This window comes from Agelaius phoeniceus, chromosome 3, assembly GCF_051311805.1.
Source record: "Agelaius phoeniceus isolate bAgePho1 chromosome 3, bAgePho1.hap1, whole genome shotgun sequence".
Lineage (NCBI taxonomy): Eukaryota > Metazoa > Chordata > Aves > Passeriformes > Icteridae > Agelaius > Agelaius phoeniceus.
In genome coordinates this window covers 82,890,737-82,916,849 of record NC_135267.1, presented here as the reverse complement: position 1 = coordinate 82,916,849, position 26,113 = coordinate 82,890,737, and the positions used below count along the sequence as shown (strand labels likewise).

The 26,113-nt window shown below is 38.7% G+C and overlaps 1 protein-coding gene across 3 annotated transcripts in view; it reads left to right on the top strand.

Moving 5' to 3' along the window:
* The window catches only part of CNST (consortin, connexin sorting protein), a 46,749-nt gene extending 26,084 nt beyond the window's left edge, over positions 1–20,665 (top strand). For all 3 annotated transcript variants that reach the window (XM_054629166.2, XM_077175745.1, XM_054629167.2), the window contains 7 exons: positions 385–471; positions 915–1,029; positions 3,524–3,545; positions 3,718–3,814; positions 8,797–9,662; positions 16,968–17,103; positions 18,736–20,665. In XM_054629166.2, the coding sequence (XP_054485141.2) occupies positions 385–471; positions 915–1,029; positions 3,524–3,545; positions 3,718–3,814; positions 8,797–9,662; positions 16,968–17,103; positions 18,736–18,941 (1,529 nt within the window). In that variant the 3' untranslated portion in view covers positions 18,942–20,665. The remainder of the gene's footprint in view (positions 1–384; positions 472–914; positions 1,030–3,523; positions 3,546–3,717; positions 3,815–8,796; positions 9,663–16,967; positions 17,104–18,735) is intronic.
* Positions 20,666–26,113: the final 5,448 nt, after the last annotated feature.

Genomic DNA, 26,113 nt, shown 5'->3' with positions numbered 1-26,113 from the left:
CTAGTATTTGTGTCATTGTTTTGCTTTTCATTTCCCAGAGATTTCATTTTTTTGGTAAAGTTATCAGCATAATAACATTTCAGTAATTTCTTTTCAAGAAAAATCTTCTGTTGTGCCTCAGGCACATGAGAAGAGGTAGCTGCTGAAACAAATAGGATTTTAATTTTTGAATGTTTCTCAACTTATTTTACTTCTTGCCTGCTGTTTCATGTCTGCTATTTTTTCTTTCTTGCACAGAAATCAGGATGCTAGCCATTATTCATTTTGATTCACTTATTTCAAATTTCAAGTGTGTAATTACTTCCCTTTCAAACATGATGCCAATTATAAGTCAGTCATACCATGTCCACATATGTGTGCATTTGCCTTTAACCTCCCATTCAGATGAGAAGGCCATGAAGTTCATTCAGCTTGAACGACTTTATCATGAGCAGCTGCTTGCAAATCTTTCTTCCATACAGGAACAGTGGGGTGAGTACCAGATAAACTGATATGGTAGAAGACTTTAGTTTGTATTTCTAAACAATACATTTCCAGGATAAAACAGTTACATAGCAAAAGCGGCATTTATATCAGAATTTATCTGAGCTTGTTAGAAGAACAGTATTCATGCCTCGGAATTTTTTGCACACATTTAATTATAAATGTGGAAATAGTTTGTAATTCTTTATTCTGTTAATAGAGATTTTGATCCACAGTTGTTTCAAGCTCATTTTTGGGTTAGGATTGGTGAATGTGATGTGATGATTATAAAGTGTCTTCTGAAAGAATAGGGTGCTGTTCTACATGGTCTGAATGAGACTGTAGAACATCCACAGAAAAGTTGTCAATATTTCTCCATTAATTAGTTTCACCTATTTGTGTTAAGCTACTTTTATAGTATCTTGAGTAAAAATTATTTTAATTTAATGTAGAAAGAAAATGGAAGACAGCAGTTCCCAGTCCAGTTACAACACTGAGGAATTCAGATAAAGAGCTGAGTGGCCAAGAACTGGAAAAGCTTACTAGAGTTTGCTCTTCACATCAACAGTAAGTATAAGAAAGTATTATTACTCCTCAAATGAATATGTTACTGCAGGTGTTGTCTCCTTGCCATTACGGGTTCTAAAATAATCAGTGTAAAAATAAAAGTTGCATCACTGAGTTGGATTTGGTTATAAAGTGGTGGTTCCTACTGATACGTAACTAAAATATTTTTACCATCAGTTTTCACATTGTTTTAATATCGTTTGAGGAGTGCATGAAGACTAAAATCTGAGCTTGTTTTAGCAAATCATCGGTTTTCCAGAACTGGAGTTTTGATTTTATTATTTCAACCAAAGGAAAAACGGAATAGTGTTAATTTATTAGCACTATTCATTTATTTGCAGTATTTATTAAGAAGAGAGAGACTGTAGAACTAATGATGGTATTCATGTTTAATACTTACTGGCTTAATCATTGTTTCAGTATGCACATGTCCAGCATCTCACACTTCAGCACCCATACCTACCCTATAGGATTTCTTTCCCAAGTTTCCACATTTTAGGACAATTCCTTAATGCTTAAAATAGTTCTTGTCACCTCCTATTAATTTCATATCTGTTGCATTTACATGAAGCAGTGATTCTGTACTTTCCTAGCATTACAGTGTTGTGAGCAGTGAAATCTCAGTTGGTAGCTGCTTTGCCTGATCCATCAGCCTCCTGAATCAGTCTATCACAGTACAACAAACTTGTGCCCAGGGTGCTTTTCTGGGTAGTAACATATATGGGATTGTATCCATCAGGTAGGAGGAGGAGATCTGTTCCTTCATGGATGAATGTCCTACTGTCCAGACATCAATTTTAATGCACAGATGGAAAAAATCATACGAGCTGCCACTGAAAAATGATCAGCCAAGAGCAGTAAGGAAACTAACTACATTCAAAGGCTGTGACAGGCGAGATGCTCTCAATTAGATGGGGAGAGAGAACTTTATCTAGTACTTTTGCATTGGCTTAGTCAATCTGGATATAACAAAAGCCAAAATGCTCCTGTTGCTCATAAAGAGTATTGATTTGGTTAAATCATTTTTTTTCTCCTGGGTGATGGTACCAAAGTTGGAAAACACCTCGGCCGATTGCCAGAATCCATGCAGGGATTTTTCAGGTGTACTCTGAATGCCTTTGGGAGGGAGGCCCTGGGAAGGCATCTCTGCATCCCTGCAGGAAGAGGGGCAGTGAGGCACTGGAGCTGCAGGTTTGCAGCCGCAGTGCTGCTGCTGCTGCTGAGGCTGCACTGAGCGCTTGCGGCTGCCCCAGCCCACGTGGCCTGCACACAACCCCGCGAGCCCACAGAAGGGCTGAGACTCAGGTCTGCTGGGATCTATGTGCTGCAACGAGCAGCACCTCCCTGGTGTCACCTGGGGTGTCACCTTGTTGAGAATAACTCTGCTTTCTCCTTCATTTCAGTTTTGAAATGTCATTCCCCATTCTGAGAAACCCTGCAGTTTGATAAAGATTAAGGCTTGTGTTCATTTGCTGTGATCAGTGCTCTGGATGTAATACTATTACCCTTTCAAACTCTCAAGGCAAAAACCTATTTGCTTTTATTGTTTCATATAGGGGGTTTTTCCTAAGCTTTAAACTCATTTTACTTTTTAATTGAAATTACGCTTTAATTTTTAATGAATAGCATGCAGGTCATGGAAAATGTGAGCATTCTGCTTTTTCAGTTGAAAGTAATGTAAATTTTTCTCATACTCAAGTTTTTCACCTACATACTGGACATGTTTGCTCTTTAAATATAGTTTTGAGTGTCCTTTATTTGAATTTTAAATGGTAACATTTTAAAGACAATGTAACTTTTTGAAGTTTTTGTTAGAGAATATGAAAATCAGTACTCTTCCTTTGTCTCTCCAGTTTTTTTTCAGTAGCTTTAAATAAAATGCTCCACATTTTATCTTCATTGCTGTATGAAAGACTGCAAGACAGATTGTGTGTGATAAATCACATTGTGCATGAATCTGTATCCAGCTGGCAAAGTCCACGCTGACTGTGAGCAGCGTTGATTCACCTGTGAATCTGAATGGAGTCAGTGGGAGCTGCTGTACCTTACACAACCCAGAAAATATCCCAGTCTGTGGAGAGGGAAATATGGTTTTTGGGGAGGGCATTTCACTCCTCAATCTCTTTTATAGTGAGCCCTATTTTAAATAGTAGTAGACATCAAGTTCTTATATGATTTTTAAAGTTGGTAGAGTTTCTTCTGAGCATAACGTTTTACAGGAATGCAAATGGCTTGATATGTTGCAGTGAATTTTCTTCTGACTGCTTTCTCAGTTAGGTGGAACAAAGTTAGGGCTAATTTGTCTTCTGATGATATTCATGCAAGTACAGATCTGTGCTTGAAAGTATGCTAGCAGGCTGACACTTTCAATGGACGAAATGTTCTGTGCTAATTTTAGAGAAGAGCAAAGGTTTCTAAGACTTCACTTATATTTATCATGAAGAATGTTGCTACTAGGTTATTTAATTTATTCTTTTTTTCTTTATTGCTGCAGGCCACAGGCATCCAAAAAGAAGGTAAGCAGCTGTTTATTGAATTCTGCTTTGTCAAAAATTGGTAAGAAATATATTTTAAATATTAGATAAAATCTTTCAAGTTGAGAAGTTTTTTGAAGTTTGAATGTCTCAAAAAGCTACAGCATTCCTGTTTAATTCCAAAAATTACAGGTAATACTATCATATTTTACAGCTAGTAACTGCAGAAAATACATGGGAAAGCAGTTGTTTACCTCAGTTAATGGAATCCAGAACTTTAAAGGAAAGAGAAGCTACTGCTTTTAACTCAGGTATGTGTGTATGTATGTACGTGTGCATAAATTTGTTTTAAATATTACACTATAATGGTATATTTCTATAAATATAATTATGCTATTTCATTTGAAGCTACAGCATTTGTTGGATCTCAACAGAGGCACAAATGGATGATTTTTTTTTTTTTAGCACAATGGATAAATAATGCAATTTTAATTAGTCATCGATATTAATAATTGTAAAGTAATTCTAGCCTCCATCAAAAAAAGTCTTCAATATGCATGCATTTCTATTAGCTTATGTAAGCTACAAAATTGTATAAAAGAGAGAAGATGCATCATTTGTATGAATACAAATATATACTAGGTAATCAAGCTGATGACAGACATTCTGAGGTGTGGCAATGGAGTGTAGTTAACAATATTAGTAACTATTGTAAGTTACATGGAGTGTAATGATTTTGAGACGCATTTTTCTGAAGCAACACAGAAAATGATGAAGCCTTTGGGGGAATATTGAAGAGAAAAACATTCAGTTAATTGTTTTCAGTGCATACTTTTATGTCATTTTCAGCCTTATTTTCCTTTTTCTGCCTTGGGGCAGGGGCCTTTTTGTTTGAGTAATTTGTTAGAATCTTTGGGTTCTTATGAAACATTTACAAATTAATGAATTGTTAAAATGGAGACAGAGTGGGAAAGAATATTGATAGACAACCAGGCTGTGCTTCATCTCTCCTCTCTCTGAGCAAAAAGTTTCTGCTATTTTGCCATATTCCAGTTGCCAAAATTGGCTTAAGCTAAGTACCTTCCCTCAAAAGCAGCTAGAATTCTTCAGAAGATGAGAACTGGCCTAAGTGATCCTAGGAGGTCCCTTTCAACCTAAACTGTCCTATAAATGTGTATCAGCCAGGATGTTCAGGGGAATCAGAAATTAATGAAGATACAGAGTCACAGTTCCTACATGTGTGGATTCTCTTTATCTCCATGCTCTTTTACCATGACCCCTATACTGCCTTTTCTCCCCTTCTGTTCTTGTAGCCCAACTAAACATAAAACATTAGAAACATGAAACAAACATGTTCTACGGCTCAGAAAGCAGATCAAAAGAACACAGGTGCTTTTTATTTTTGGATGGTTGGAAATTCCCATAGAAAAAAAATGGTCAGTTACAATTTTTCCTCTGATTTTATTCCAAGTGGAAACAAAAGCTTTCTGGAGAGCAGAACTTCTGAACATTTGAACGTCCTGAATTCAGGAACATTTGTTTCAATGTTGAAATACTCTAGTACAACATCTTAACATAATGTGGAAGGAATTAATGGTGTAAATGGATCTTTTCATGCCTTTCTCTTAATGTAAACCTTGTCAAAATATCATCCAAATCTTTGGGTTCCTGTGGAATGTTGGTGAATTGATAAAGCTATGTCATCCAATAAAAAGCAGTTCTGCTGAGAAATTTTCAGCAGTACCAAGTACTTCCAACACAAAGATAGGAATATTTCCACCCTATCTCGAGTTTAAATGGTTGAGATTTGCAAAAGATGCTTTTCACAAGATTGGTGCTTTCTTGAGGAAGCAATGAATTCTCTCCCTGGCGAGTGTGAGCAGCTGCTGAGGCAGCACATGGTCATTGGCTGCTGCTGCCCTTCAGTGTCAGTGCATTGGTACCATGGGGATGAATGGGTTTGGTTGCAGACAGAAGGATTTGGGTAGGGAAGGCATCAGTGTGAACCAGCACAGAAATTTGACAACGGTGATTCATAGTCTGAAATATTGTTCATGTAACAAGCTGTGCCTGAGTGATCCAGCTCAGGACTAGAAGCAATATGACCACTTGGGACTGGTTCTTGATTTTGCCTGAACCCCAGCAGAATCCTTTATTATAGTAAACATACAGTTCCTAATATTTAACCTTTTCAGCAGTAGCCCAAATGCATGGGCCTTCTCACTGAAAACTTAGAATGCTTGACTTCTGCATTTTAGGTGTTTTTTTCTTTACCAAAAAAAGAAAAATGAAATGAAAAATGAGAAGTAAACGTGTCAAGTTTTACTTTTCTTATACATTTATCCACCAAACCACAGGAAGAACTACTTAACTCATTTAGCTGCTTGCAGTAGAAGTCTGGCTTACAGTAAGACAGGAAAAGGAAACTCTCATGTGTTTTGAGAACTAGCCTTCATATGGATCCATATATAATAAGAATTTATGTAGCAATTATCAGTAAGAATATATAAAATGCATTGTAGCAATATCTATATTGCATTGTAGAGATTGTTGCATTGCACTATAGTAGCATCTTTGAAATAAAATCAAACTTGCCTGGTAATCTGAAGCAAAAATTACTCCACTGATCTTCTGAGGTATATGGGAACATAGTTTGAGCCTCTGTAGGCAGTTGATCCTAAGAATTCACAATTCCTCTCTCCTGAGGCTACAGTGAGTGACAAAAAGCTTTATAAGAAGTCCTCCAGTTAGGATTCCTGGGGCAGTACCTAATTAGATTTCTGCCCTTCTGAGTAAGGGTTGTGAATGGTTTGTTCTATTACCTTTTACTGTCTGGCTGATTTTCACTCTGAATCTACCAACAGAGAGAATTTGGCCCTTAATACTGTGTGTGAATATTAAAAGATGAGATTTGATACATCCTTTTCCCATGAATTTCTTCAGCTTCTGACTGAAAGCAGAAATTTAATAGCTTTTAGTGTTAACTAAAGATAAATTAATGTGTTTCATGAAAACCTTCCTAATGAAATGCTGAATTTAACAAAACCCTTAGCATAAGTTTGCAGTGTGTACATATAGTTTAGACTCATTTCCAGGATGGGGAAGAAGTCTTTATACCCTGTTTTCTTTTAGGTTCTAGGGGATTTGCTTTTAATTGGGAAGAAGGACAAAGATGGAGAAGTGAATTCTCCATTGGTAGATTACTGCAGATCAGTACTCTGTCTGCTAGGCTGTCCTAGGTTAACAGGACAAAGTGGTGCCTACAGGTTCCTGTGATGAGCAAACCAAGGTTGATTGTAATGCAGCTCTGTCAGAGGGAAAAGAAGCCATGTTTTAAATTACCATAGGTGCTTTTGTTGCTAAAAAATTTTCTGTAGACACTTTGTTGTACCTCTGTCAGTCAGGCAAAAATTACTGCCCCTGGTGGGTATGTCTTCAGTTGACTTAGTGTTGGCAAAGGCATCTTTTCTAATTAAGTATGTCTTAACTTGCCCTCAGTCTGTAGTGGGCATGGGTTGCCTGAAGTAGTTGTAAATATTGAACACTGCTGAAAACTTGATGTGAATGATCATTGCATCCCAGTTCTTGTACATCTGTGGTTAGATAACAGTGCTGGGATTATTTATTACTTCCTTAGGAACAGTGCCCTGAGCTCAAGGGACACCTTTCACCGTAAAGAATCTGATTTAATTTCCGATTCCATTTAATCTTTGTTGCAGTTGGGGCTGCCAGCAAAGATGCCTGTTGTAATGTGGATATATCCACTAGGAAAAATTGACAGATGGTAACAAAATCTTGTACCAATAATCCAGGCTGTGTTTGAACTCATGACCTGTATGTGAAGGGCTCAGTATCCCATTACAAATCCCTTGAGCTATCTACTCATCTGTGTCTAATTTTTAAAAAGTCCCCATCTCACACCTATTCTTTCAGTGTTTTACAGAAGTTAGGTTGCTTGTACTCTTTCTTTCAGTTAATGTCATTCTGATGTTTTTTCCACATTTTGATTTGCTTGAATATTCTCTTTTTCAATTTTCAAGTCTGTCTTTTCTGTGCTGCCTTGCATTTCATTATCCATTAAAAGGGGTAGAGTTTGGAATTTAATAAAATTGTTCAGTACAATGAATTAATGCAAACCTTTAATGAATATGACTATTTTGTGTAACAAGTTCAGGAAATTGCTCACATTTTAAGAGAGATTTTAACAGGTGAGGAAGAATAAAATTGGCATGGAGAACTCGGTTAAGAAGGGCATTGTTTGATATCTTTATTAATCTGTTCATAAGACCTTTCTGCTTTTCACTGTGACCAAAAAATGAAAATAAGTGTTTTCTAAAGTTATTAATTTGTTGATGAGGGTATTGCTGTCCTACTATAACATAGTCTTAACATAGTTTTTATTAAAGTATGGAATAAAAGGCAGTTTCTTTCCTAGCTAGTTTACTTTGGTATTTTAATTCTTAACAGCCCCTTTCTCTCTTTTTAAGCCTAAAAACAGAGTTTTGGCTTTCTTGTAATGATGAATACCTAATAATTTCATAGGTAATTTGGGCTAAGCATCTACTCCTTCATCAGCAGATCATGCCAAGAGTAGGTGAATTCACAAGCTATGTAGAACTCTTTGTGTGTCTCTGAAATTTCAGATAAGAAAAAAAAATTCATATGTATTGTAAATATGAATACAGAAATAAGTTGCATCAAATTGCATTTTTAATGTGTTAGCTTAGTGATCCAAAACGCAGCATCTTTTTATGCTGTCCATTTATGGTAAATGTAATTTCTATTTAGTTTAGTGTTAACCAAAGGAGCTATTGATTTGCAAATTTAAAATTTATTAAATTAGTATAATTGCAACTTCTCTAAAGGAAATGCAGACATCTCTCTAGGTGATAGATACACTGGCATCAAGGTACAGTTTTCTGTAATTAAGTGCATTTGTCTGAACTCCAGGCCTCCATGAGATGACTCATGTAAAATATCCATTAGAGGAAAAGTGACTGCTCAGAAGGATACTTGCTTACATATTGGGAGTAGCTTTTTGCAGCAGGACACTGAATCATGTGCTTTACCTGCAAGAATGTGTGCAAATACTTTTTTTTTTCCCTGAATCAGGAGTCAGAGACTACTAACAAGTTATCCTGACTGGAGCATAAAATACCTACCTGCCCTTTATGGGAGAGCATTTTGAAGCATTAGGTTACAATGTTATCAAATCACAGTATACTCTTTCCCCCCTGGGCTGATGCTTTGAATCATTTAAAAACTCTGGAACTGTTTTTCCTATTGCACTTAGGTACTGAAACTTGTCCTGGCATTGCACCAAAGAAAGAAGATAAACAGCTGAGCACTGTTTGCCCAGGTGAAAACAAAACTGAGAGACAGACAGAGGCATCAAGTGTTCGGGTAGCTGCAGGAAAGGACCACATGGAGGAGCAGCACTGCAGTGCTGAATCAACGCTGGAGCCACACACCCAGTCCACAGGGACAGGGGGCAGGCCTTCCTCGGGCTGTTTATCATCTGGGGATGCTGGTAGAGATAACAGCCTGCAGCTGAGGGAAAGACAGCTCTCCAAGGATGCAGTGGAAATAGAAGGGGCTGGGGAGCCTGGAGTGAAACTCCCTGCTGAGCCAATGGTAGATGCTTTGGCTTTAACAGATGATGATTATATGCCCACTGATTTGGTTCCTTCTGATAAAGATGTGCCAGCTGATAGAAGTCTGCTCAGATCAAAACATGCTGCTGGGTCTTCAGAAATTCCTAGTGGCCAGCTTGGAAATAGTGATTTAAAGCAGCAACAGATACAGCCTGATGATGATGATGATGATGATGAACAGTCTTCATGGGACAGAACTGCCTCAGGTGAATGCTCTGGGTGTAAGGAAGTGTCTGAGCATGAGAGTGCTGCCCATTCACGGGTGTGCAAGGAAATAGGACAGAAGGAGAAGGTCAATAATGAACAAGAAGACTTATTTCTGAGATTTTTGAATGGAAACATAATAGACACTGAAGAATCTGCAGACTTAGCAAACCAAGAGGACTTTGACACTGTTCCAGATATTTCACCTGAACGAGCATCTTATAACTCCCTGGAAGCTTTATCACTAGATGACAGCTTTTCTTCTCTTGATGAACTTACAAGAAGGATAGAGATTACTGAGGTAAATATTGTAAATCCTATCAAGTCTTCCATGTTTATCTCAGTTAAAATATTTTAGATATTGCCAGATTCAAAATGTGTTAAATATTCCTTTATGTATTGCTTTTTCAAATCTGAAATCTATACATATTTAATTGTTCTGAGTTACTAAAAAAAAAGTTTTGTTTTACCTCTGTCTCCTTTTTGACCAGCAGTGCACTGTTTTAAAAATAAGATTGATCTTATACATGAGTGTGATACCAGGGGGAGTTTAATTTTTTTGTATTCTGACAGAGACTGTTAAGAGGTGTTCTCACAATTCCTGTTAAATCAAATTTTGTGTCAGAAATCTACATAATGCCTATGATGTATCATCATTCATTTCTATGCATAGAACAAAGTTTGCTTTTTTGTGCTTATTCCATAGAAGTGAGAACTACATATATATAAATTCTGTATATGAATAAATGGGTTTCTGATTTTGTCAAGTTAAGGTAGAGTTGTTGTTCAACCCAAGCTAAGAAAGAGCTTCTAACCCTGAACCCACCTCATAGGCCTGTAACAAGGGTGAGTGCTTCATAAGCTAAATTGCTCTTCTGAAAATAGAGATTTATTGCTTTGGGACTTTTTTAGAGAGTGTAATGGCAACATCTTTGCTTTATTTCTTTTCTGGTTTTGCTGCATTTGCATCCTTAAGAGCTTTTTTTTTTTAAATTAAAAAAGAGTGTATTGTGAAATTATGTTATTTCAGATGCTGGAGGGGGCAGGCTTGTATGAAGATATCTTCTTAGTTCATGTCTATTTTTAAGATCTTTCACAATAGACTATCCCCTTGGCAATAAAGTTACAGTATTTCTCTGTAGATCAAGCTAATGCACAGAGACCAAGAACCCCACAATTGCTCAAGGACAGTGGCCAAGCAGGGAACTAAATACTGGAGATCAATGCTGATGTTATTACGTTTGGTGAAGTCTCCAGAGCTGAAAAGAGAGCATTTGGTTTTTCTCCCCACCTAAAGAATTTCTTACATCCTTTCCAAGATCATGCCTCTTGTCTTTTTGTGGGCTCTCAGGAATTATGCCACATACCAGGACTGACAGCCATGTGCACAAAGCTGTACACAAACAGATGTGGAAACCCACATACATGTTAATACATGTATCCCAAATTTTCATAATTGGCTTGTGTTCACTTAGAGGGCGCTTTTGAAAAAGAGCATTTTGTTGACAGTCTGCCAAGTCTGAATACTTGTATAATAAAAGAGTAATTTAAGTATCATCCCTCTGCATTAAATTTCTTTAGAGCCCACTGAAAGTGCTGTATTTTAGCAGAGGAGTACTGTTCTTTTTCACATAGATATAGCCTAAATTAATCCAATAGCATCTATTTTTAAATAGCTGTGTTTGTGCCATTTGTGTTTCAGAGGATGGGGTAGGAAGTAGCATATTGATACTGTTAGAAAAATTATGCTTGTATTGATTGTCCCATGTGACTGATGATGATGCTTTACAGGGCATCCAATTTCAATTCCAGTTTGCTCTCCTGATGCTGGGACTGCCAGTACTCTGATGGCAGAGTTGAGTCTCTCGAGAGGAAAAAGTACTTTTTTCCATAGTGCTTTTTCTGGCCATGTAAGGCATCATGTTGGCTGCACTGGTGAGAGTCCCCTTGGATCGTTCTTAGCAAGAGGCCCAAGTTTTGTGTGAGGCAGGGGCTTAAATGGGAGAAGGGCAGAAGGATTAACGTCAGTAGCAATTAAAATTTGTCACAGGCAGCATCTGGGGTTGTTTTGCAATACTTGGGATTTCTAGGTGCCACAGGGTGAGGTAAGGACAGCACACCAGCTTCTATTGTTTCATTATACACTTATAGGATGCCTTTCCAGTTAATCTTACCACCCATCAGTAGCCTAGGGGTTGTTTTTCAGAAGTGATGAGCACCCACAGCTTTCTTGGAAGACACATTTGAAAGAGTTTGGCACCCCTGAGAAAGCAGCATTGTTAACTTGTGTTCATTGATTCTGTTTCAGTGCCAAAATGAGATTGCACTGAAGTTTTGACGAGCAGATGGAATCTTTGTACCCAGCTGTAACACTTCTTCCTTTCTTGTCCTCTTGAAGGCTTTGGAATTGCATTGTTCAGGCCATGGCAATCTAAGAAGATAATAGTGTTTTCATACACTGGTTGTTAATGAGTATCTAGAAAATGCAGTGGTAGCCACATGAGTGAAATTAAATGAATCACATGAAATGTACCAATGTGGCAGTAAAATAGAAAAAAATAATCAATTTGACTGTGATAAAACTTGTCACAAAGTAAGTGTTTCCAAAACTGCCACAAACAAATTAGAATGGAAGGTGGAAGTAAAGATAATTTTGAAATAGACAAAACCCATATGGGAGGATAAAATTTCAGTAATGTTCTTCAACTGACATGTAATAATAATTTATTGAAGATGGAGAAAGGTAAATACTTGTGTAGGTATTTACAGTGAGGAAGTTTTGCTTGGCTCCATCCAATCATCTCATGCCGTTTTCTAACTTAGATACTTTGTCACTTGCTTTTAGTTTATCATTTACAATAACTAATTACAAGAGTGAAAATTCACCAAAATCTGACTCTGGATTTAAATAGTTGCAAAACTGAAGTAGTAGTTTTCATATTGCACCGGCCCTTTTACTGAGTATTTCTTCACTAGTACAAACCATGTACAACAAATTATGGAAATGATGCAAATGATGGAAAACCACAGGCATTTTATGCTAACAAAGAACTTTGAAGCACAGTCAGAAGCTGGCAACAACAGATATTAGAAGTATGTAGCTCTTCTTAAATATCTTTGCTATCGTTTCTCTGAGAATGAAATGACACACCAGTGGCAAAACAAATTGTAACCTCTATAAAGTTGCATTTTGCTATATAAAATAAAAGGTTGTACCATAAGCTTTCTATGTGAGAGACAGTTAGGGAAGTGAGTAAAATCTTAAAGTTTTTCCTTATTAGAAAATTATAATTGGGAAATTCTTTTTAGAAAGCAAAGATAGTGAGACTGTCTACCAGAACAGAAAGCTTTTGGATGGCAATTTGTATACCAAGAAATGAAGTCTTCACTAGGTTTGGAGGCACTGTTTTGGATCCTCTATTCTCTTGTATGGCTTGGGTTCTATGGCTTTGAGTTTGCAAGAGCTGTGCTCCCAGGTGAAGTGCTTACATGGTGTCAGGTATCTGTTGCTGTATAAAGGAGCTCAGGTACATGCATGGCAAGTGTCTCAGCAGGAAATATAGTTACCCTCAGTAGCTGGGGTGTGAATACTGAACCTGCAAAGTCAGCTCTCTTTCAAACTCAAATTACTTTTACTAGCAAAGGGGTTTGTCTGCTGGTTTTACTGTATCACAGGGCACTCTTGGGTTTTGTCATTTTGGGGATTACTGCTTTAAAAAAATCTGGTATTGCTTGTAATAAAACTGCAGTCCTTTGCCACGTAACTGAATAAGGAATACAGCCCACAGAAGAATACACAAACCTTCTTGAGTAGTTTTCTGCATTCAGACCAAACTACTTCATACAATGAACTTTTCTTCCTAGTTTCCAGTTTGTAGTGCCTCCATTTTGGGGTTTTTATTTATGTCTATATGCTGCAACTAATTCCAAGTGTGAAGTTCAGTATGTTCTCTGCTCAGAACTTGAATTACAAGGCTGTATTTTCTTAGTTTTGTCCAGTATGTTTGTAAGTATACACACATCATATTTGTTGAAAATAAGCACAGTGTAAGAAGCTTTTTGATATTTTATTGCCAAATTCTGTTTAAACAGAGAAGAGACAGGTAGTTTAAATAGTTTATTTCTTCTAATTTTGCAACCTTGGTTATTAAAATTTATCTGAAAAGTGTGAAACTTTTGATTGAAGCAAATTCACTTATTAATGGTGGGGAAAAGAGAAAAGCTTTACTTAACAGAGTTTCAATTAACCAACAGTCATTGCTGCTTTCCTTTTTGCCTTCTTGGTGAAAATGCTGCCACAAACCTGCATGCCACTTTCAGTTCCTGTACAGTGACTGTAAAAACTCCTGTCAAAAGATTTTGTGAAGGCCAGCAGAGCTGAGTACCCTCAGTTACATAGATGCTCCAAGACCATCTTCTGTTAATTATCCAGCTTAGAATTAAGAAAATATCTGATGTTTCAATAGGGTCCTTTATGCAGCTCTTTCATGTAGGAGCTGTTTGCAGGGCAGTCTGGTGCAAGCCTGCATTTTTCTGCCTGTGGTTCAAGTCAAGCCTCTGCTTGACTTGTGGTCAACTGTATTAACCACAGGTCCCTCATTAACTTCCAGTTTAAATAGTATATTCTGCCTCCTAAAGAGTGGAATGTAGAACTTTGTCTTGTGTGGCAGCTAAGTCCTTCTCCTTGGATGTTTAATTAGTGGGAGATGGATCTAATATAATCAGAGTTGTGTATTGTAGACAAAGATAAAAATCCTTAAATGTATAGCTCATAAAATTCAAAGGCAGATGAAGTATAGTCATGCCATGGAGCTGAGTCAGAAGAGGTTTAGGTTGGATATCAGGAAAAGGTTCTTCACCCAGAGGGTGGCTGGGCACTGGAACAGCTCCCCAGGGAAGAGGTCGCAGCACAGCCTGGCAGAGCTCAAGAAGTGTTGGGACAGTGCTCTGAGGCACAGGGTGTGGTGACTCTAGGGGTGCCCTGTGCGGGACTAAGAGTTGGGCTCCATGATCCTTGTGAGTCCCTTCCAGCTCAACATATTCCATGATTCTATTCTAGGGACTAATCACATATCATGTAAAGGGGCCATTTTTCAAAATTCGGTTTATGGCTTTTGTTGAAATAGGGAAGTAACACTAGCCACACTGATTTTTATTGCAAAATCAAAAGCATTTGCTCCCTCTTTTTAAGCAAAAGAAGATGTTCAGAATAGAGAAACCTGTGCTGTGTCACATTAGTTCTTTATATATTTAAAGTAAATCCTGAAATGTATCCATGTAGGCTGACAGGGAAAGTAAATGAACCTCATTGTAGCAAGTCTTTCCTCCAGAAAGCCTTTTATGTAACTGTAATTACTGCAACACATTTCCACATAATCCTGTCAAGGATAGCCCTCTGGTTTTAAGCTTGGAGAAGACACAAGTTTGTGACACTGTCATTCAGAAACTACCAAGAGCCAACAGACAAAAGGAAGTGCCTCAGGTTGCAGTGATGACTTGCAGAACAGACCACCACTTCTAATCTTAGGGCAGACTGGTAGGAATGCCCTTCGTCTCTGGGTGACATTCCCACCTTGTGCAGTCCAAGCCACTTGGGAATAATCATGCCTGGCAACAGCCAGCCTGCTGTGTGGGTGGTGTGGGAGGAGCAATTGATCCTCTTTATGAAAGCAATGCTGTAAGCAGAAGCTTAAAATAATCTACTCTACTAAAGGATATCATTTCATCTCTACCCTTCCAAACAAATAAGTCAAATTAAAGCAGTCCTACATAATCCCCCTTCCTTGTCACAACAAAGAAACGTAAGTGTTGATTTTTCTGCTGCCCTGTTAAATTTTCGTGGCAGTTTTGCAAGGCTAATTTAACATTACCAGTAGAAGCTGCACCTCAGTGCACTCATTTCTTGATGAAACACTTGCAGACTATTATTTCTGGGTCATTTGTGCCAGCTACTGGTCCTCTGCTTGTTGACTTAATTTATTTCCTCTGCCTCCACACTTCCACTACTTTCCAAGTACTTCCTTGCATTGTTCCATTAAATAATCCGTTCAAGCTCTTGAGCAGATAAACAAAAGGGAAAGTGAGTATCAAAAGTGTGGCAGAGATCAATTTTATCCTCTGAGTTGTTCTGGGTAACGTTATTTGTCCATTTGAGGGCTATAAAACACTGCCAGACCAGAGACCTGCAAGTGTAATTGCCACATTTTCAGTTCAATGTTGCAAAGACCAAAGCTGCTCCAGTGCCTATTGGATTGTGCCCTGTGTCTCCCTGTGTGCAGGGCTCCATCTCTCTGACCATAATCGATGCTTTATATAAGCTCACAGCATCAGGCAAGCTTAAGGACAGAAGTTATGAAGTTGTTTGTTTTCTGTTTCTCTACAGCTCTTGGAAATGCAATGCAGACAAGTTTTTATGAGGGGTCTTCTGACTTATTTTATAGATAGCTGTTGTCTGAAACTACAGTGTTACATGGAAAGTTTGGGGTGGTTTGAGTTTTTGTGGAAATTAGAGGCCTTTAGGGTTATCTAATAGATGAGTTGCAAATTCAGTTATAAATGTGATATGTTTTAACTGTAGCACAAATGCATACATACTGCTTTTCAGTTTAACAAATGTTACTGCTAATCTACAGAATTAAGATTTTTAAAGTCCTACTAAGGTCTAGGAAGAAAAAATTATGACTTTTTTTGAGGCAAGGATGCCCACAAGATAAAAAAAAGGGCAATTCTAAACATACTTTCTACTTTAATTTCTATTTATTTCTAGCACACCAGGAACTACTTGCTTAGGAAAGCATTTTTCTCCTGGTACTTCACCTACTTTCATTTCATTAATAACTAGGAAGTTACAGACTGCTCAACCAACCCAGTATGGCTTAGCATATATTCTTGGAGCTAATGGAAATGCTATAGCCAAGAAAAGAGAAGGTGTGGTTTATTGACTTGTTGGCCATCTTGCTGTTTGTACAAGCTGTTTGGGTGACCAGCCTGTAGGGAAGGATTTTTGAGCTGCTGCTGCTGTATGCAGAGAGCTTATTACAATGTGGAGCTGGAATCCATCCAGAGCACTGAAGCTTTCTTTCTTTTTCCCTGGTGCTCCCTCTCTTTGGTTTTGTGGCCCCGCTGTAGCTGCTTGTCCCCCCTGGGGAACCACTTGCAGTGCTGGAAAATTAATCTCACAATAAGTATCTGATGGTCTCTGCAGGATTATATCTTTGGAGAGGCAGCAGCAGTGTGTCATTGACTTCTTCCTGCCCTCTGATGACAGTGATTTTGACACAAATCCGCCTCACCACTGCCCCTGCCCATGTGAGCTTACAAAGGAACACAAAGTACAGTCCAAGCAGAAAATGTGTCTGCATTTCACTTGTATAACAATTAAAGGCAAGCAGGTCAGTCAGCAGCAGAATGATACTGCAACTGTCCTGTCTGTTCAGGACTTGATATCTTCAAGAAGGAGGTTTCACAACTGCTGCAATATTTAAGAAAAGTAGACTGGAAACCATTTATTAACTGTTTAGCTTGGTTCCTCCCTGAGTCATTGTGAGAAATCAAAGCATGAGCTCTATTTAACATCTCTTGTGCCACTCACTGACTTTCCTGATAGATTACCCCAGTGGAAGGATTGGTGTCTATACTAAAGAAGAGAGATGACAGAGATGGAAAAACAATTGCTCAAGTCCAGCAAAGGCAAACAAAGAGAAGAGTGAGATTCCAAGAAATGGAAGACACATTGGATCAAGGTAGTTTAAATTTGTTAATTCATGAATTGTGCTCTTGGGGTGCAAATATTGTCAATCTTTTTGTTCACAGCAGCAAAGCAGGCATTTATTCAACATACTCTGTTGTTTTTTAAAACTTAGTAAGTAAAGGTGAATGATCAAAGATTGTTAATCTGTACCAGGTTTGGGTAACAAGACTACAGAAGGATACAGTGAGCACACTTCTGATTTAAAGCTTGGTTGAGAATGAAGTCACTGTTTTTTCCCTCTGGCTGAATGATTTACAAATGACAGATAATTGAAGTCCTTTCATTAATGTTCATTGCTTAGAGGTGGGAGGTGTAAGCTTTCTCCCTAAATCCATTTACTGTGTAGGTAGAGGGATGCAAGAGAAACAAGTCTGTTGTGCTTTGTCCATGGGCACATTTCCAACCCTTTCTAGTGGTTTCCATGCAATTGGAGGGTGTCAGATTTTAACCTTGCTTTATAATTTAACATCCATACATATTTGCTAGCTGTCATTAAATCTGGCTTGACACCTTTTGTTGGGCTAAGTAGCCTCATGAGAAACACAGTATGTTTCTCATGCTTTCTTTTTTTTTTTAGTTTAGGGTCTCTATTATTCACTCTGAAAAGATACTAAGAAAATTACTTTTGATTGCTAATGATATAGAAAGTTCTATCTACTGTGTATGCCAGCCACTAAATGGTATAAATTAGTTCTTAAAAGTGTGTCAGCATGTCTCAAACATTCACAGCCTGAAGAGACCCTATCCCATCTTTCTCTTGAAATTATTTAAAAAGTATTTATGTTTTATTTAAAATTCCAGCTAGAGTTATTTCTTTGATTTTTCCCCAGGATTTAGTGATTCAAAAGGAAAATTGTTTTATATTGTTATTATTACTTCAAGTTTGATTTCAAACACACACCAAAAAAAAAAATCACTTGAATGTTTCTTTTTACCCCATTTCTTCTCCCTGTGTAGAGTTGAAGGGAGTACAGAAATTTCCTTAGAGCCCTGTCAGTCTGACAGGAGGCACAGATGTTGTTCATGTGTACAGATTAGCAAGGACAAGTGAGGTTGTGAGGATGTAGCAGTACCTCTCTGCATTGCTCCTACTCTGGAATAAAGAATCATGCAAAGAATTAGCAGAAAATAACTGGGATGTAAAATAACTCCTCACATTAGCCTACACTGAAGGTTTTGTGTCTGCAGTCAAAATGTGAGAGTAATCAGAAGCAGTTCGTTGTAGTGCAGTCAGTGTCATTACAAATGAAGCAAGAATGTTTCCATCTGGTTTCCTTGCAAAGCCTTGGTTTCATTTGAGCTGTTCCATGGAGGATGGCTTTGGCCTAGGGGCCTTCTCCCAGGTGAGCTTGTTGTGCTTCAGCATGGAACGACCCCACCAGTGATCCCAGCAAGGACAGGCAGACAGACTGCAGAAATGAAGCAAGAGAATTATTTAGGTTTCTGAAGAGACTGAGAAACATATAATTTCCCATGTGTATTGTGGTCACTTTGACATGGTGAGCATTATTAAATGTGTTTACCTCCTGACCCATTCATGATAAAACCTATCTCAAGTTTTCTCACATGCATTTGTATTGCTTTGTATAGCATCTTTTTTCACCTTTTCTGCTCTTATTTGCAGATGAAGTGTCTGGTGGCTCCTGTATTTTGCTGATCCTGCTGTGCATAGCAACTGTTTTCCTTAGCATTGGAGGAACTGCACTGTACTGCACCTTTGGTGACATGGAATCCCCTGTGTGTACTGATTTTGCAGCCAACATGGATTTCTATTATACACAGATACTGCAGCGTGTGGAAGAACTTAAACACTGGATAGCCTTCTCATAGCTGAAAGGAGTGGACACAGCACACTCAGAGCTCACCTGTGGTTACTGGAGAGAGTAGAACAAAATTGTGATTTCAAGTTCTTTAACACTTGCCACCTGCAGGTGATGTTTATTTGATGATATACTTTCACATTTACTTAGAAATCAAGAAAATTTTAGTTTAGCAATCAGGTGGCACAATGTTCACATCTGTTCACAACTGTAGCAGCGTGGTATGGGAGCATAAAAAGTCATTATCTTCATCCTTTTGAAAGTAGGCAAGTAGCTTTTCATCCACTGAGCAAGTGAAGAAGAAGGAAGAACATTAACTGTCTTCTGTATTCTCTCCCATTGCCACACATTGTGTAAGCAATCTCTGGAAGCTTAGTAAAAGGACAGCTTTAATTTACAGCTGTTTGTGCAAAAGTGTTGCCTCCAGCTATCATGCAATAAGTCTCTGTTTTATGGAATCATTATTTTTTTTCCCTAAGTCTTAACTTTTTTATCCATTTTATTTCTCCTGGTGAGCCATGTAATTATTTGGGTGGAGTGAGAAGAGTGCAGTGGCATTCACAGAGCCCTCATTTGGTAATTACCAGGCTGACCCTGTATCTTATAGCTTGCAGTGAATATCATGAATGGGATAAATCTGCTGGCAGATTTCACTAAATTTCTTGGACCTTTACTCTCAGTATCATGTGGGTTGTTATAGAAATGGAAGGTTAAAAAAGAAATCACTGGTCTCACTAAACACAGAAACAAAAGATGTTTACTAAATTATTCATATTAAATAATCAAGTGGCTTTGGCTCATTTTAAAGCACCTGGTGGCAGGTGTGGGGCTAACTGGGTTTTCCTCCAGCTACATCACTGACTTGGAGTAATCACTTTGTGCCTCAGTTTCTCCTCCATAAATGGGGAATAATGATCCTTGCCTTTGTCTATGAATATTTATTGGAATTAGGGCTCATGTCTGATTCATCCCAAATGAGTGCACAGGCTCACAGAACTGTGTGGCTGCAGCCTCTGTCAGTAAGTAAAGGTTATGTAAAGGGGGACTGGTCCAGCAGAAGAGGTTCAGAGGCTCACTGCAGATCCACAGCCTGTCAGTATTCCAGGGCACTTGTTCCAGCTGATAAAGCACATTTGCATTTATTTGCCCTGCAGTTCTGAGACCTGGATTGTAAAATCTGTTCTTTCTCAGCTTTACAAACAAATTTAGATGAGTACAAAGAGTCATTTGAAATGGGTATTTCTATCACTTGGTGCTCAGCCCTCCCTGTGTGGTGGTGAGAGAAGCACTGGCAGCACAGTGAAGGTGAGAATTGGATACAGAGGCCTCTGGGCCAGGCTCTGCTCGAGGGGTGGCAGCTGTTCCTGCAAAGAGCCCAGTGGTGCAGCCCTGCTGACAGGGTGAGTGTGAAAGGATTCCTTTACACCTCAGGAAACAGTATTTTTGAGGGGCCCACTTCACTCCACTCTGTGATTTCCTGCTTACTAACCTTGTATGATGCAGTGTGTTCAGGTTTAGGACATTATTTTGTAAAATGCTATGAAGTGAAATCTTTGAGATACTGCTCAGAATTATAACATTAAAGATCATGCTTTCTGACATTTGCAAGTAAATTGTCCCTCTAGTGAGCTTGGTTGTTCCTAATGCACTGTTACACTTAACGGGTTTTTAAAGTGAAAGTTAAAATCATGGTTTTTTTCTAGAATAAACTGCATGTATGATTTCTCTTTTGGTTTTCACTGTGGAGGCTTGGTTTATTTATACCCTAGGGAGCCTCATGTGCAGCTTTATACTAAACTAGCAAATTTCAAATGCCCAAATTAATGAAAACTTTTGCTTTTAGAAAGAAACTTGAGAATGGTAGTTTGGGGGTTGTTTGTTTGTTTGTTGTCCTCAAGAGTATCATGATGGGCTACTGTAAAGGAGAAAGGGAAAGACACTTTTGTGTTTTAAAGTGTTACTGGCTGGTTCAGTTTATTATTTGAATTCTGGGTTTGTTTGTTTATTTATTTAGTTTTTCTTTTAAAGAGAAGCTTAATTTTCTATTTTGGCAATTTACTCACAGAATAATTAAAAAGCATGCTTTCAGTTAAAGTATGTATTTATAGTGACTATGTAGTTAGAATATATTTTGAGTTTCTGTAAATTTGCATTGAGTGTTTCTGGATATTAAGTTTATTCCTAAAGAGACGACTGTTCATTTCAGCTTAAAAAAAAAATATTTTTAACTTTTTGTGCACTTCATCACCAAAAAGATCAAGAGGTATTTATAGATCTATTTATTTAAAAGTATATCAGACATGGATATCAAAGATCCACAACTTTTAGGTTCATTTAATTAAAACTATTTTAAAGCAATTATTTTATTTAAAACTATAAAGCTATTTAAAGTCAAAGCAATTTTTAATAACTATTTCAGTTTCGAATCAGTGACCCAAATCCTGGTGTTTTCTCTTTGTGCTGTGTCCCTGGTGCAAAGACTCAGGAGTATCAGCAGAACTGCCTACGAGATGCTGAGGAGGTTGTGCAGCACGTCACCAACGTGTACCCACTGACAAGTGAGCAGCCAGACATTCTGTGTAACTCCTGTAAGACACCCTTCCCTTGGGACCTGAGCATCTCTGCAGCCTTCCCCAGCTGTGCCAAGGCAGCAGCCCTGCAAAGGCTCCCAGGATTTGGGGGAGCAGAACAGGCACATGTGCACAGGCTGTCCAGCTCCTGAGCTGAGCTGCTCACTCCTCAGTAGCAACCAAGGGTTCAAATCTGGATCCAATTTCTGTTGGCATTCCTTTATGAAAAGTTGATGGTGCAAATTCATGCTTTGTGTGACAATTCTGTCAGTGCAAATGGTCTGTAGGATTACCAAACTTGCAGCTGTCAACAGAACAAAATTTGCTTTGCATTGGAGCTCCAAAGAGTGTGCAGGCAGGCCTGATGTTGGCCCTCCTGTGTGTTCTGTTCTCTTTGGAATACTGGTGACATTGCTTCCAGCAGGGTGACCTGAGGGGTTAGGACCTTACAGACAGGTAAAGCAAAGCAAAAAGAAATAGTGGATTTGAACAGTTATTACTCATCTGAGTGTTTGAGGTAAAATAACACCAAGGAACAGCTAAGATTGTTTCAGGAGGAAGAAATCAGTGGAAAAAGGCTTCCCCTTCACACACACGCTTAGTGCATTTTAAAGCCTTTTGTATATAACTTTTTATTCACTGTTTCCTTCCCTGCCACTGTCTTTATGGCTGTTCTGCTTGGCAATAGAGGGACCATACTGTGCTGAGTTGAAAACATTTGTAATTGGTAAAAAATTTCAGGAAATGGTTCCATACTTGACAGTAGTTTAAAAAATTTTTCATAAACTATGACTGGATTTCAGGCTGCTAGTGTACCTTCAGAGAAGTTGTGTCACTTAATCATCTGCAGCACTCTGCTAGAAACCCCCACTTTCCTGTTTATTCTTTGAGCATAATTATTTCAAAGAGATTCTTGTGATAAAGAAAAAACAACAAGGCTTTTTTTGTAGATTCAGCATTATTCTGACAAAAGATCTGACCACATAATTAACACCCTCACCCCAAACAGCCCAGACTAGACCAAGAAAGGCACTGTGCTGTAGTGTAGCCACACTAGACTACAGGCTTCTTCTCAAGACAACATAAGGAAGCAAACATTCCACAACTCAGGTATGCCAGCAGAAGTTTGTGATCTAGACTTGGGCTGTAATTTAAATTTTTTTTCCATTATCCTTGGTTTCATACCTGGAAAATGCATAGCAGCCCTGGTGACAAGCAGTAGAGGAAGTTTTGTAACAAAAAGGGAAACTCTGGTTTAGGGTTCTTGGTAGTAAAGGGCAAGTTTGAGCTATCAGGTAAACAGAGTACATTGGAAGTCCAGATTCTTGTGTGACTGGGTACTGTTCCACTCAATGACCTAAAGGGATGACCCTCCTGAGGAAACATGTTTGCCTACTTTGTACTGTAATGTAAAACCAAGAACATCTGAGGGGAATCAAAGTTATTTGTAACAAATTTATCTTAAGCTTCCTTTAGCAAAAGGAGTAAATAACTGTCTTTGAAAGTCACCCAAGCTTGTAATTTGCATACTGTAGCAAAAAAAAAAAAAAAAAAAAAAAAAGAAATAAAAACTGTCCCAAAGAAAATACATTAACCTTTTTGGATACTGTGATTTCTAAATGTCTGAAAAGACGGAGATTTTCTGTGAAATTCAAGTAAATGAACATTACCTCCAATATGAATTTCATTACTAAACCCAAATCAGAATGCAAAGTGAGGATAAAATGTGTAAAGTTTGGTGTAGTTTTCCTGGTTGCCTTTGTTTCAATAGTTTAACAACAACCCAGTTTCCTCACAGAGCCTGGTGCTGCCATACAGGTGGGATTCAGGTACTAAAACATTGCCTTACTGTATCATTGTGAAAACAAATTGACAGATGGTGAGTTTCAGAATTCCTAGTAATTGGTGGGTGACCTGGATAATGGTCACAAGGCATTCTGCTCTCTGAACTCCATGAAATAAATAAAACCACAAACAGTTGCAAGTCAATCCAACCTAGTAGCCTCTGATCTGAATAGGAGCGTATCAATGCTACATTTTGCAACACTTTCCCACCCATTTTTATTCCTTCTGTCTCCTTTCCACTTTACTGTTCTTTCCCAGGATGAAATAGCACATTTTCTATCATTCACAGGACCATGGGGGAATTGAGTTAGGAAGGGACCTCAGAAAGTCTCTAGTCCAACCTTCTGCTCAAGGCAGGGTCATCTGAGATCAGACCAAATTGCTCAGGGCTTTATCCAGTTGGGTCTTGAAACCCTCCAAGGATGAAACTGCACAACTTCCTTGGGCATATTCCTCTGCTTGGCTGTGCTCAGGGTGAAAAGGTTTTTCTTTATACCCTGTGTAATCTCTCTTTCCATTTGTTGTCTCTCATGCTCCCAATACTGCTGTGAGGGCATTTCTTAGTAACCTCCTCAGAGAGATCATCTCTTCTCCAGCCTATACACTATTTTCTACCACTGTCCTTCTGATTCTTCTCCCTTTCTTGTCCACAGTATCTTCTTTCCTGACAGGGATCCAGAATTCTTCTATTAAAATAGGGATCCTGCATCCCTTCCCTCTTCCACCTCACACTCTGAAATTCAATAGTTAGATTTAGAAATCAGCAGTAGGCCACAGGCAAAACTAAAATAGCAATTACAACCAGTCTTGCAGTAAAAACTCTTGACTCTCACTGGCTCAGCAGTGTACACCAGTGATGGCAAAACTTACTGATTCTTGTACCACTCTTAAACAGCTGGTGTTTAAAGGACTGCATGCTGATGTCCATGTGTCTTAATGAAATATTTGAAATATTTTTCTCTAAAATCCAAGGATGCCTAAAATATTTAACTATAAATTCCTTTCTTAAAATGATTTTTTTAGAATTTGGCTCCTTTAGAATTTAAGGCTCCTTTATATAATTTGTGATTTGTATTACTTTGAATTAAAAGTCGTGGTAATTCATGTTATCATAACTTGAGCCTAGGGTTTACTGATTTCAGTAATGTCCAAATATTGTGGTCATCTCTTGAAGAAAATGATGGTGGGGAGTAGGTGCATGCTGTTTTACAGTTGCTCTGTGACAGCTGTTACTGAATTGATACCAGTGAATTTCAGCCAAAGTCCTACACTTGGGTTCATCTGGATTTTTTTTATTTTTTTAATATGGCAAACAGGCTAAAATAGAAAATATAGAGACAGCACTGAAGCACGGCCAAAATTTCTAAGGTATGTCCAATACTAGACCAAAGTCCTCCATTAATCTAAAATTTTAAGCTGCTCTTCTTGAAAACAAGTTTGAATCCATCTTCACATGACATCAGATCTGTCAGCTCTCTCCCTCTGCTTTTTGCCAAGAAGCTGTCTAGCAAAGTGTCATCTTTTAGCCAAGTTGGGCCCCTGATGCAGCACTCATTTGTTAGGCTGCTGGGAAGGTTCCAGTAACACTTCTGTCAAGTGCCAGTTAATGATCGTGTCCCCTTTCATTGCCTGGCACTGAAAATGAGTTTAAGCCCCACGATTGTGCTTTCATAGACTGATCAACTTTAAAGCTGTTACCAAAACAGCTTTCAGAGTGAGAGCTAAATGTTTTTCAGAAAGCACCATGTGCCAAATACTGCAATGAGAAAACTTGACTGGTTTTGCCATAACATGTCCAGACTCCACAGTTGCTGTTTGCAATGCAGGGAAGCAGTGCCCATGCTGTGTTTCCAACAGTGCACCCCTGTCCCAGTCTCTCTGCAAGCCTCTCGAGTCCCTGGGCCTTACCCGGGTCGGCAGAGAGTGGGGGGGGTAGCCCCACCACGGCCGACTGCAGGGAGACACTCTCTGTGCCCCGAGGGTGCTGAGGGCACTCAGGCTGGTTGCCTTCGTTGCAGCAGAGACGACCGAGACGTCGGTGGAAAAGGAAAGGGGCCGACTCCCAGCAGGGGATATTCCAAGGTTTTATTAAGGAGTCCCGAGGGAGCTCCTATGCCTCAGGGGGTTCCTCCTGCCGAGAGCGCTGGGGGACGTTTGGAGCTTACATTTAAAGGGGGGAGGAAACTAACATAGATAAAATCCTACTGACCAATAGGTATCCCTGGGGGATGGGTGCTGGGGGGATAGACATACAAAACAGCGTATGGGGCAGGACTTGGGGGGTTGACCCTTGGCCCCTGGCTAATCACTCGACAACTTGGACCGAAACTTCTAGGTAGGGGGCTGGGATGTCGAGGTGACTGGCAGAGAGCCAGGGTGGGGGTTTTGGAGATCTTATCCCGGGAAAGGGATAACACAAGTAGAGGGAAAAGGAGGGGAGGGGGTACAGTCTGGGATAAACCATTTGGGAAAAACATGGGGATACAAGACAAACTACTTCAAAGTATTACAAAATATAAGAACGCACTACAACACACCCCTTAAGCTGGCCAGGATTCATTCTCTTCTCCTGAGCCAGCAGCCTTGCATGACAAGGGAGTGGTTGCATCAGAAATGATGAAAGCATACATGCACTAGAAGTTGAGCAATGTGAGATGTGAGATGTTCCTTCCACATAAACCATACACCTAAAACAAGTGGTTTTTTTCTTTTTTTTTTTATAACTTTCATTTAGGAACCATTAATCAGTTTCCTTTCTTATCTTTTT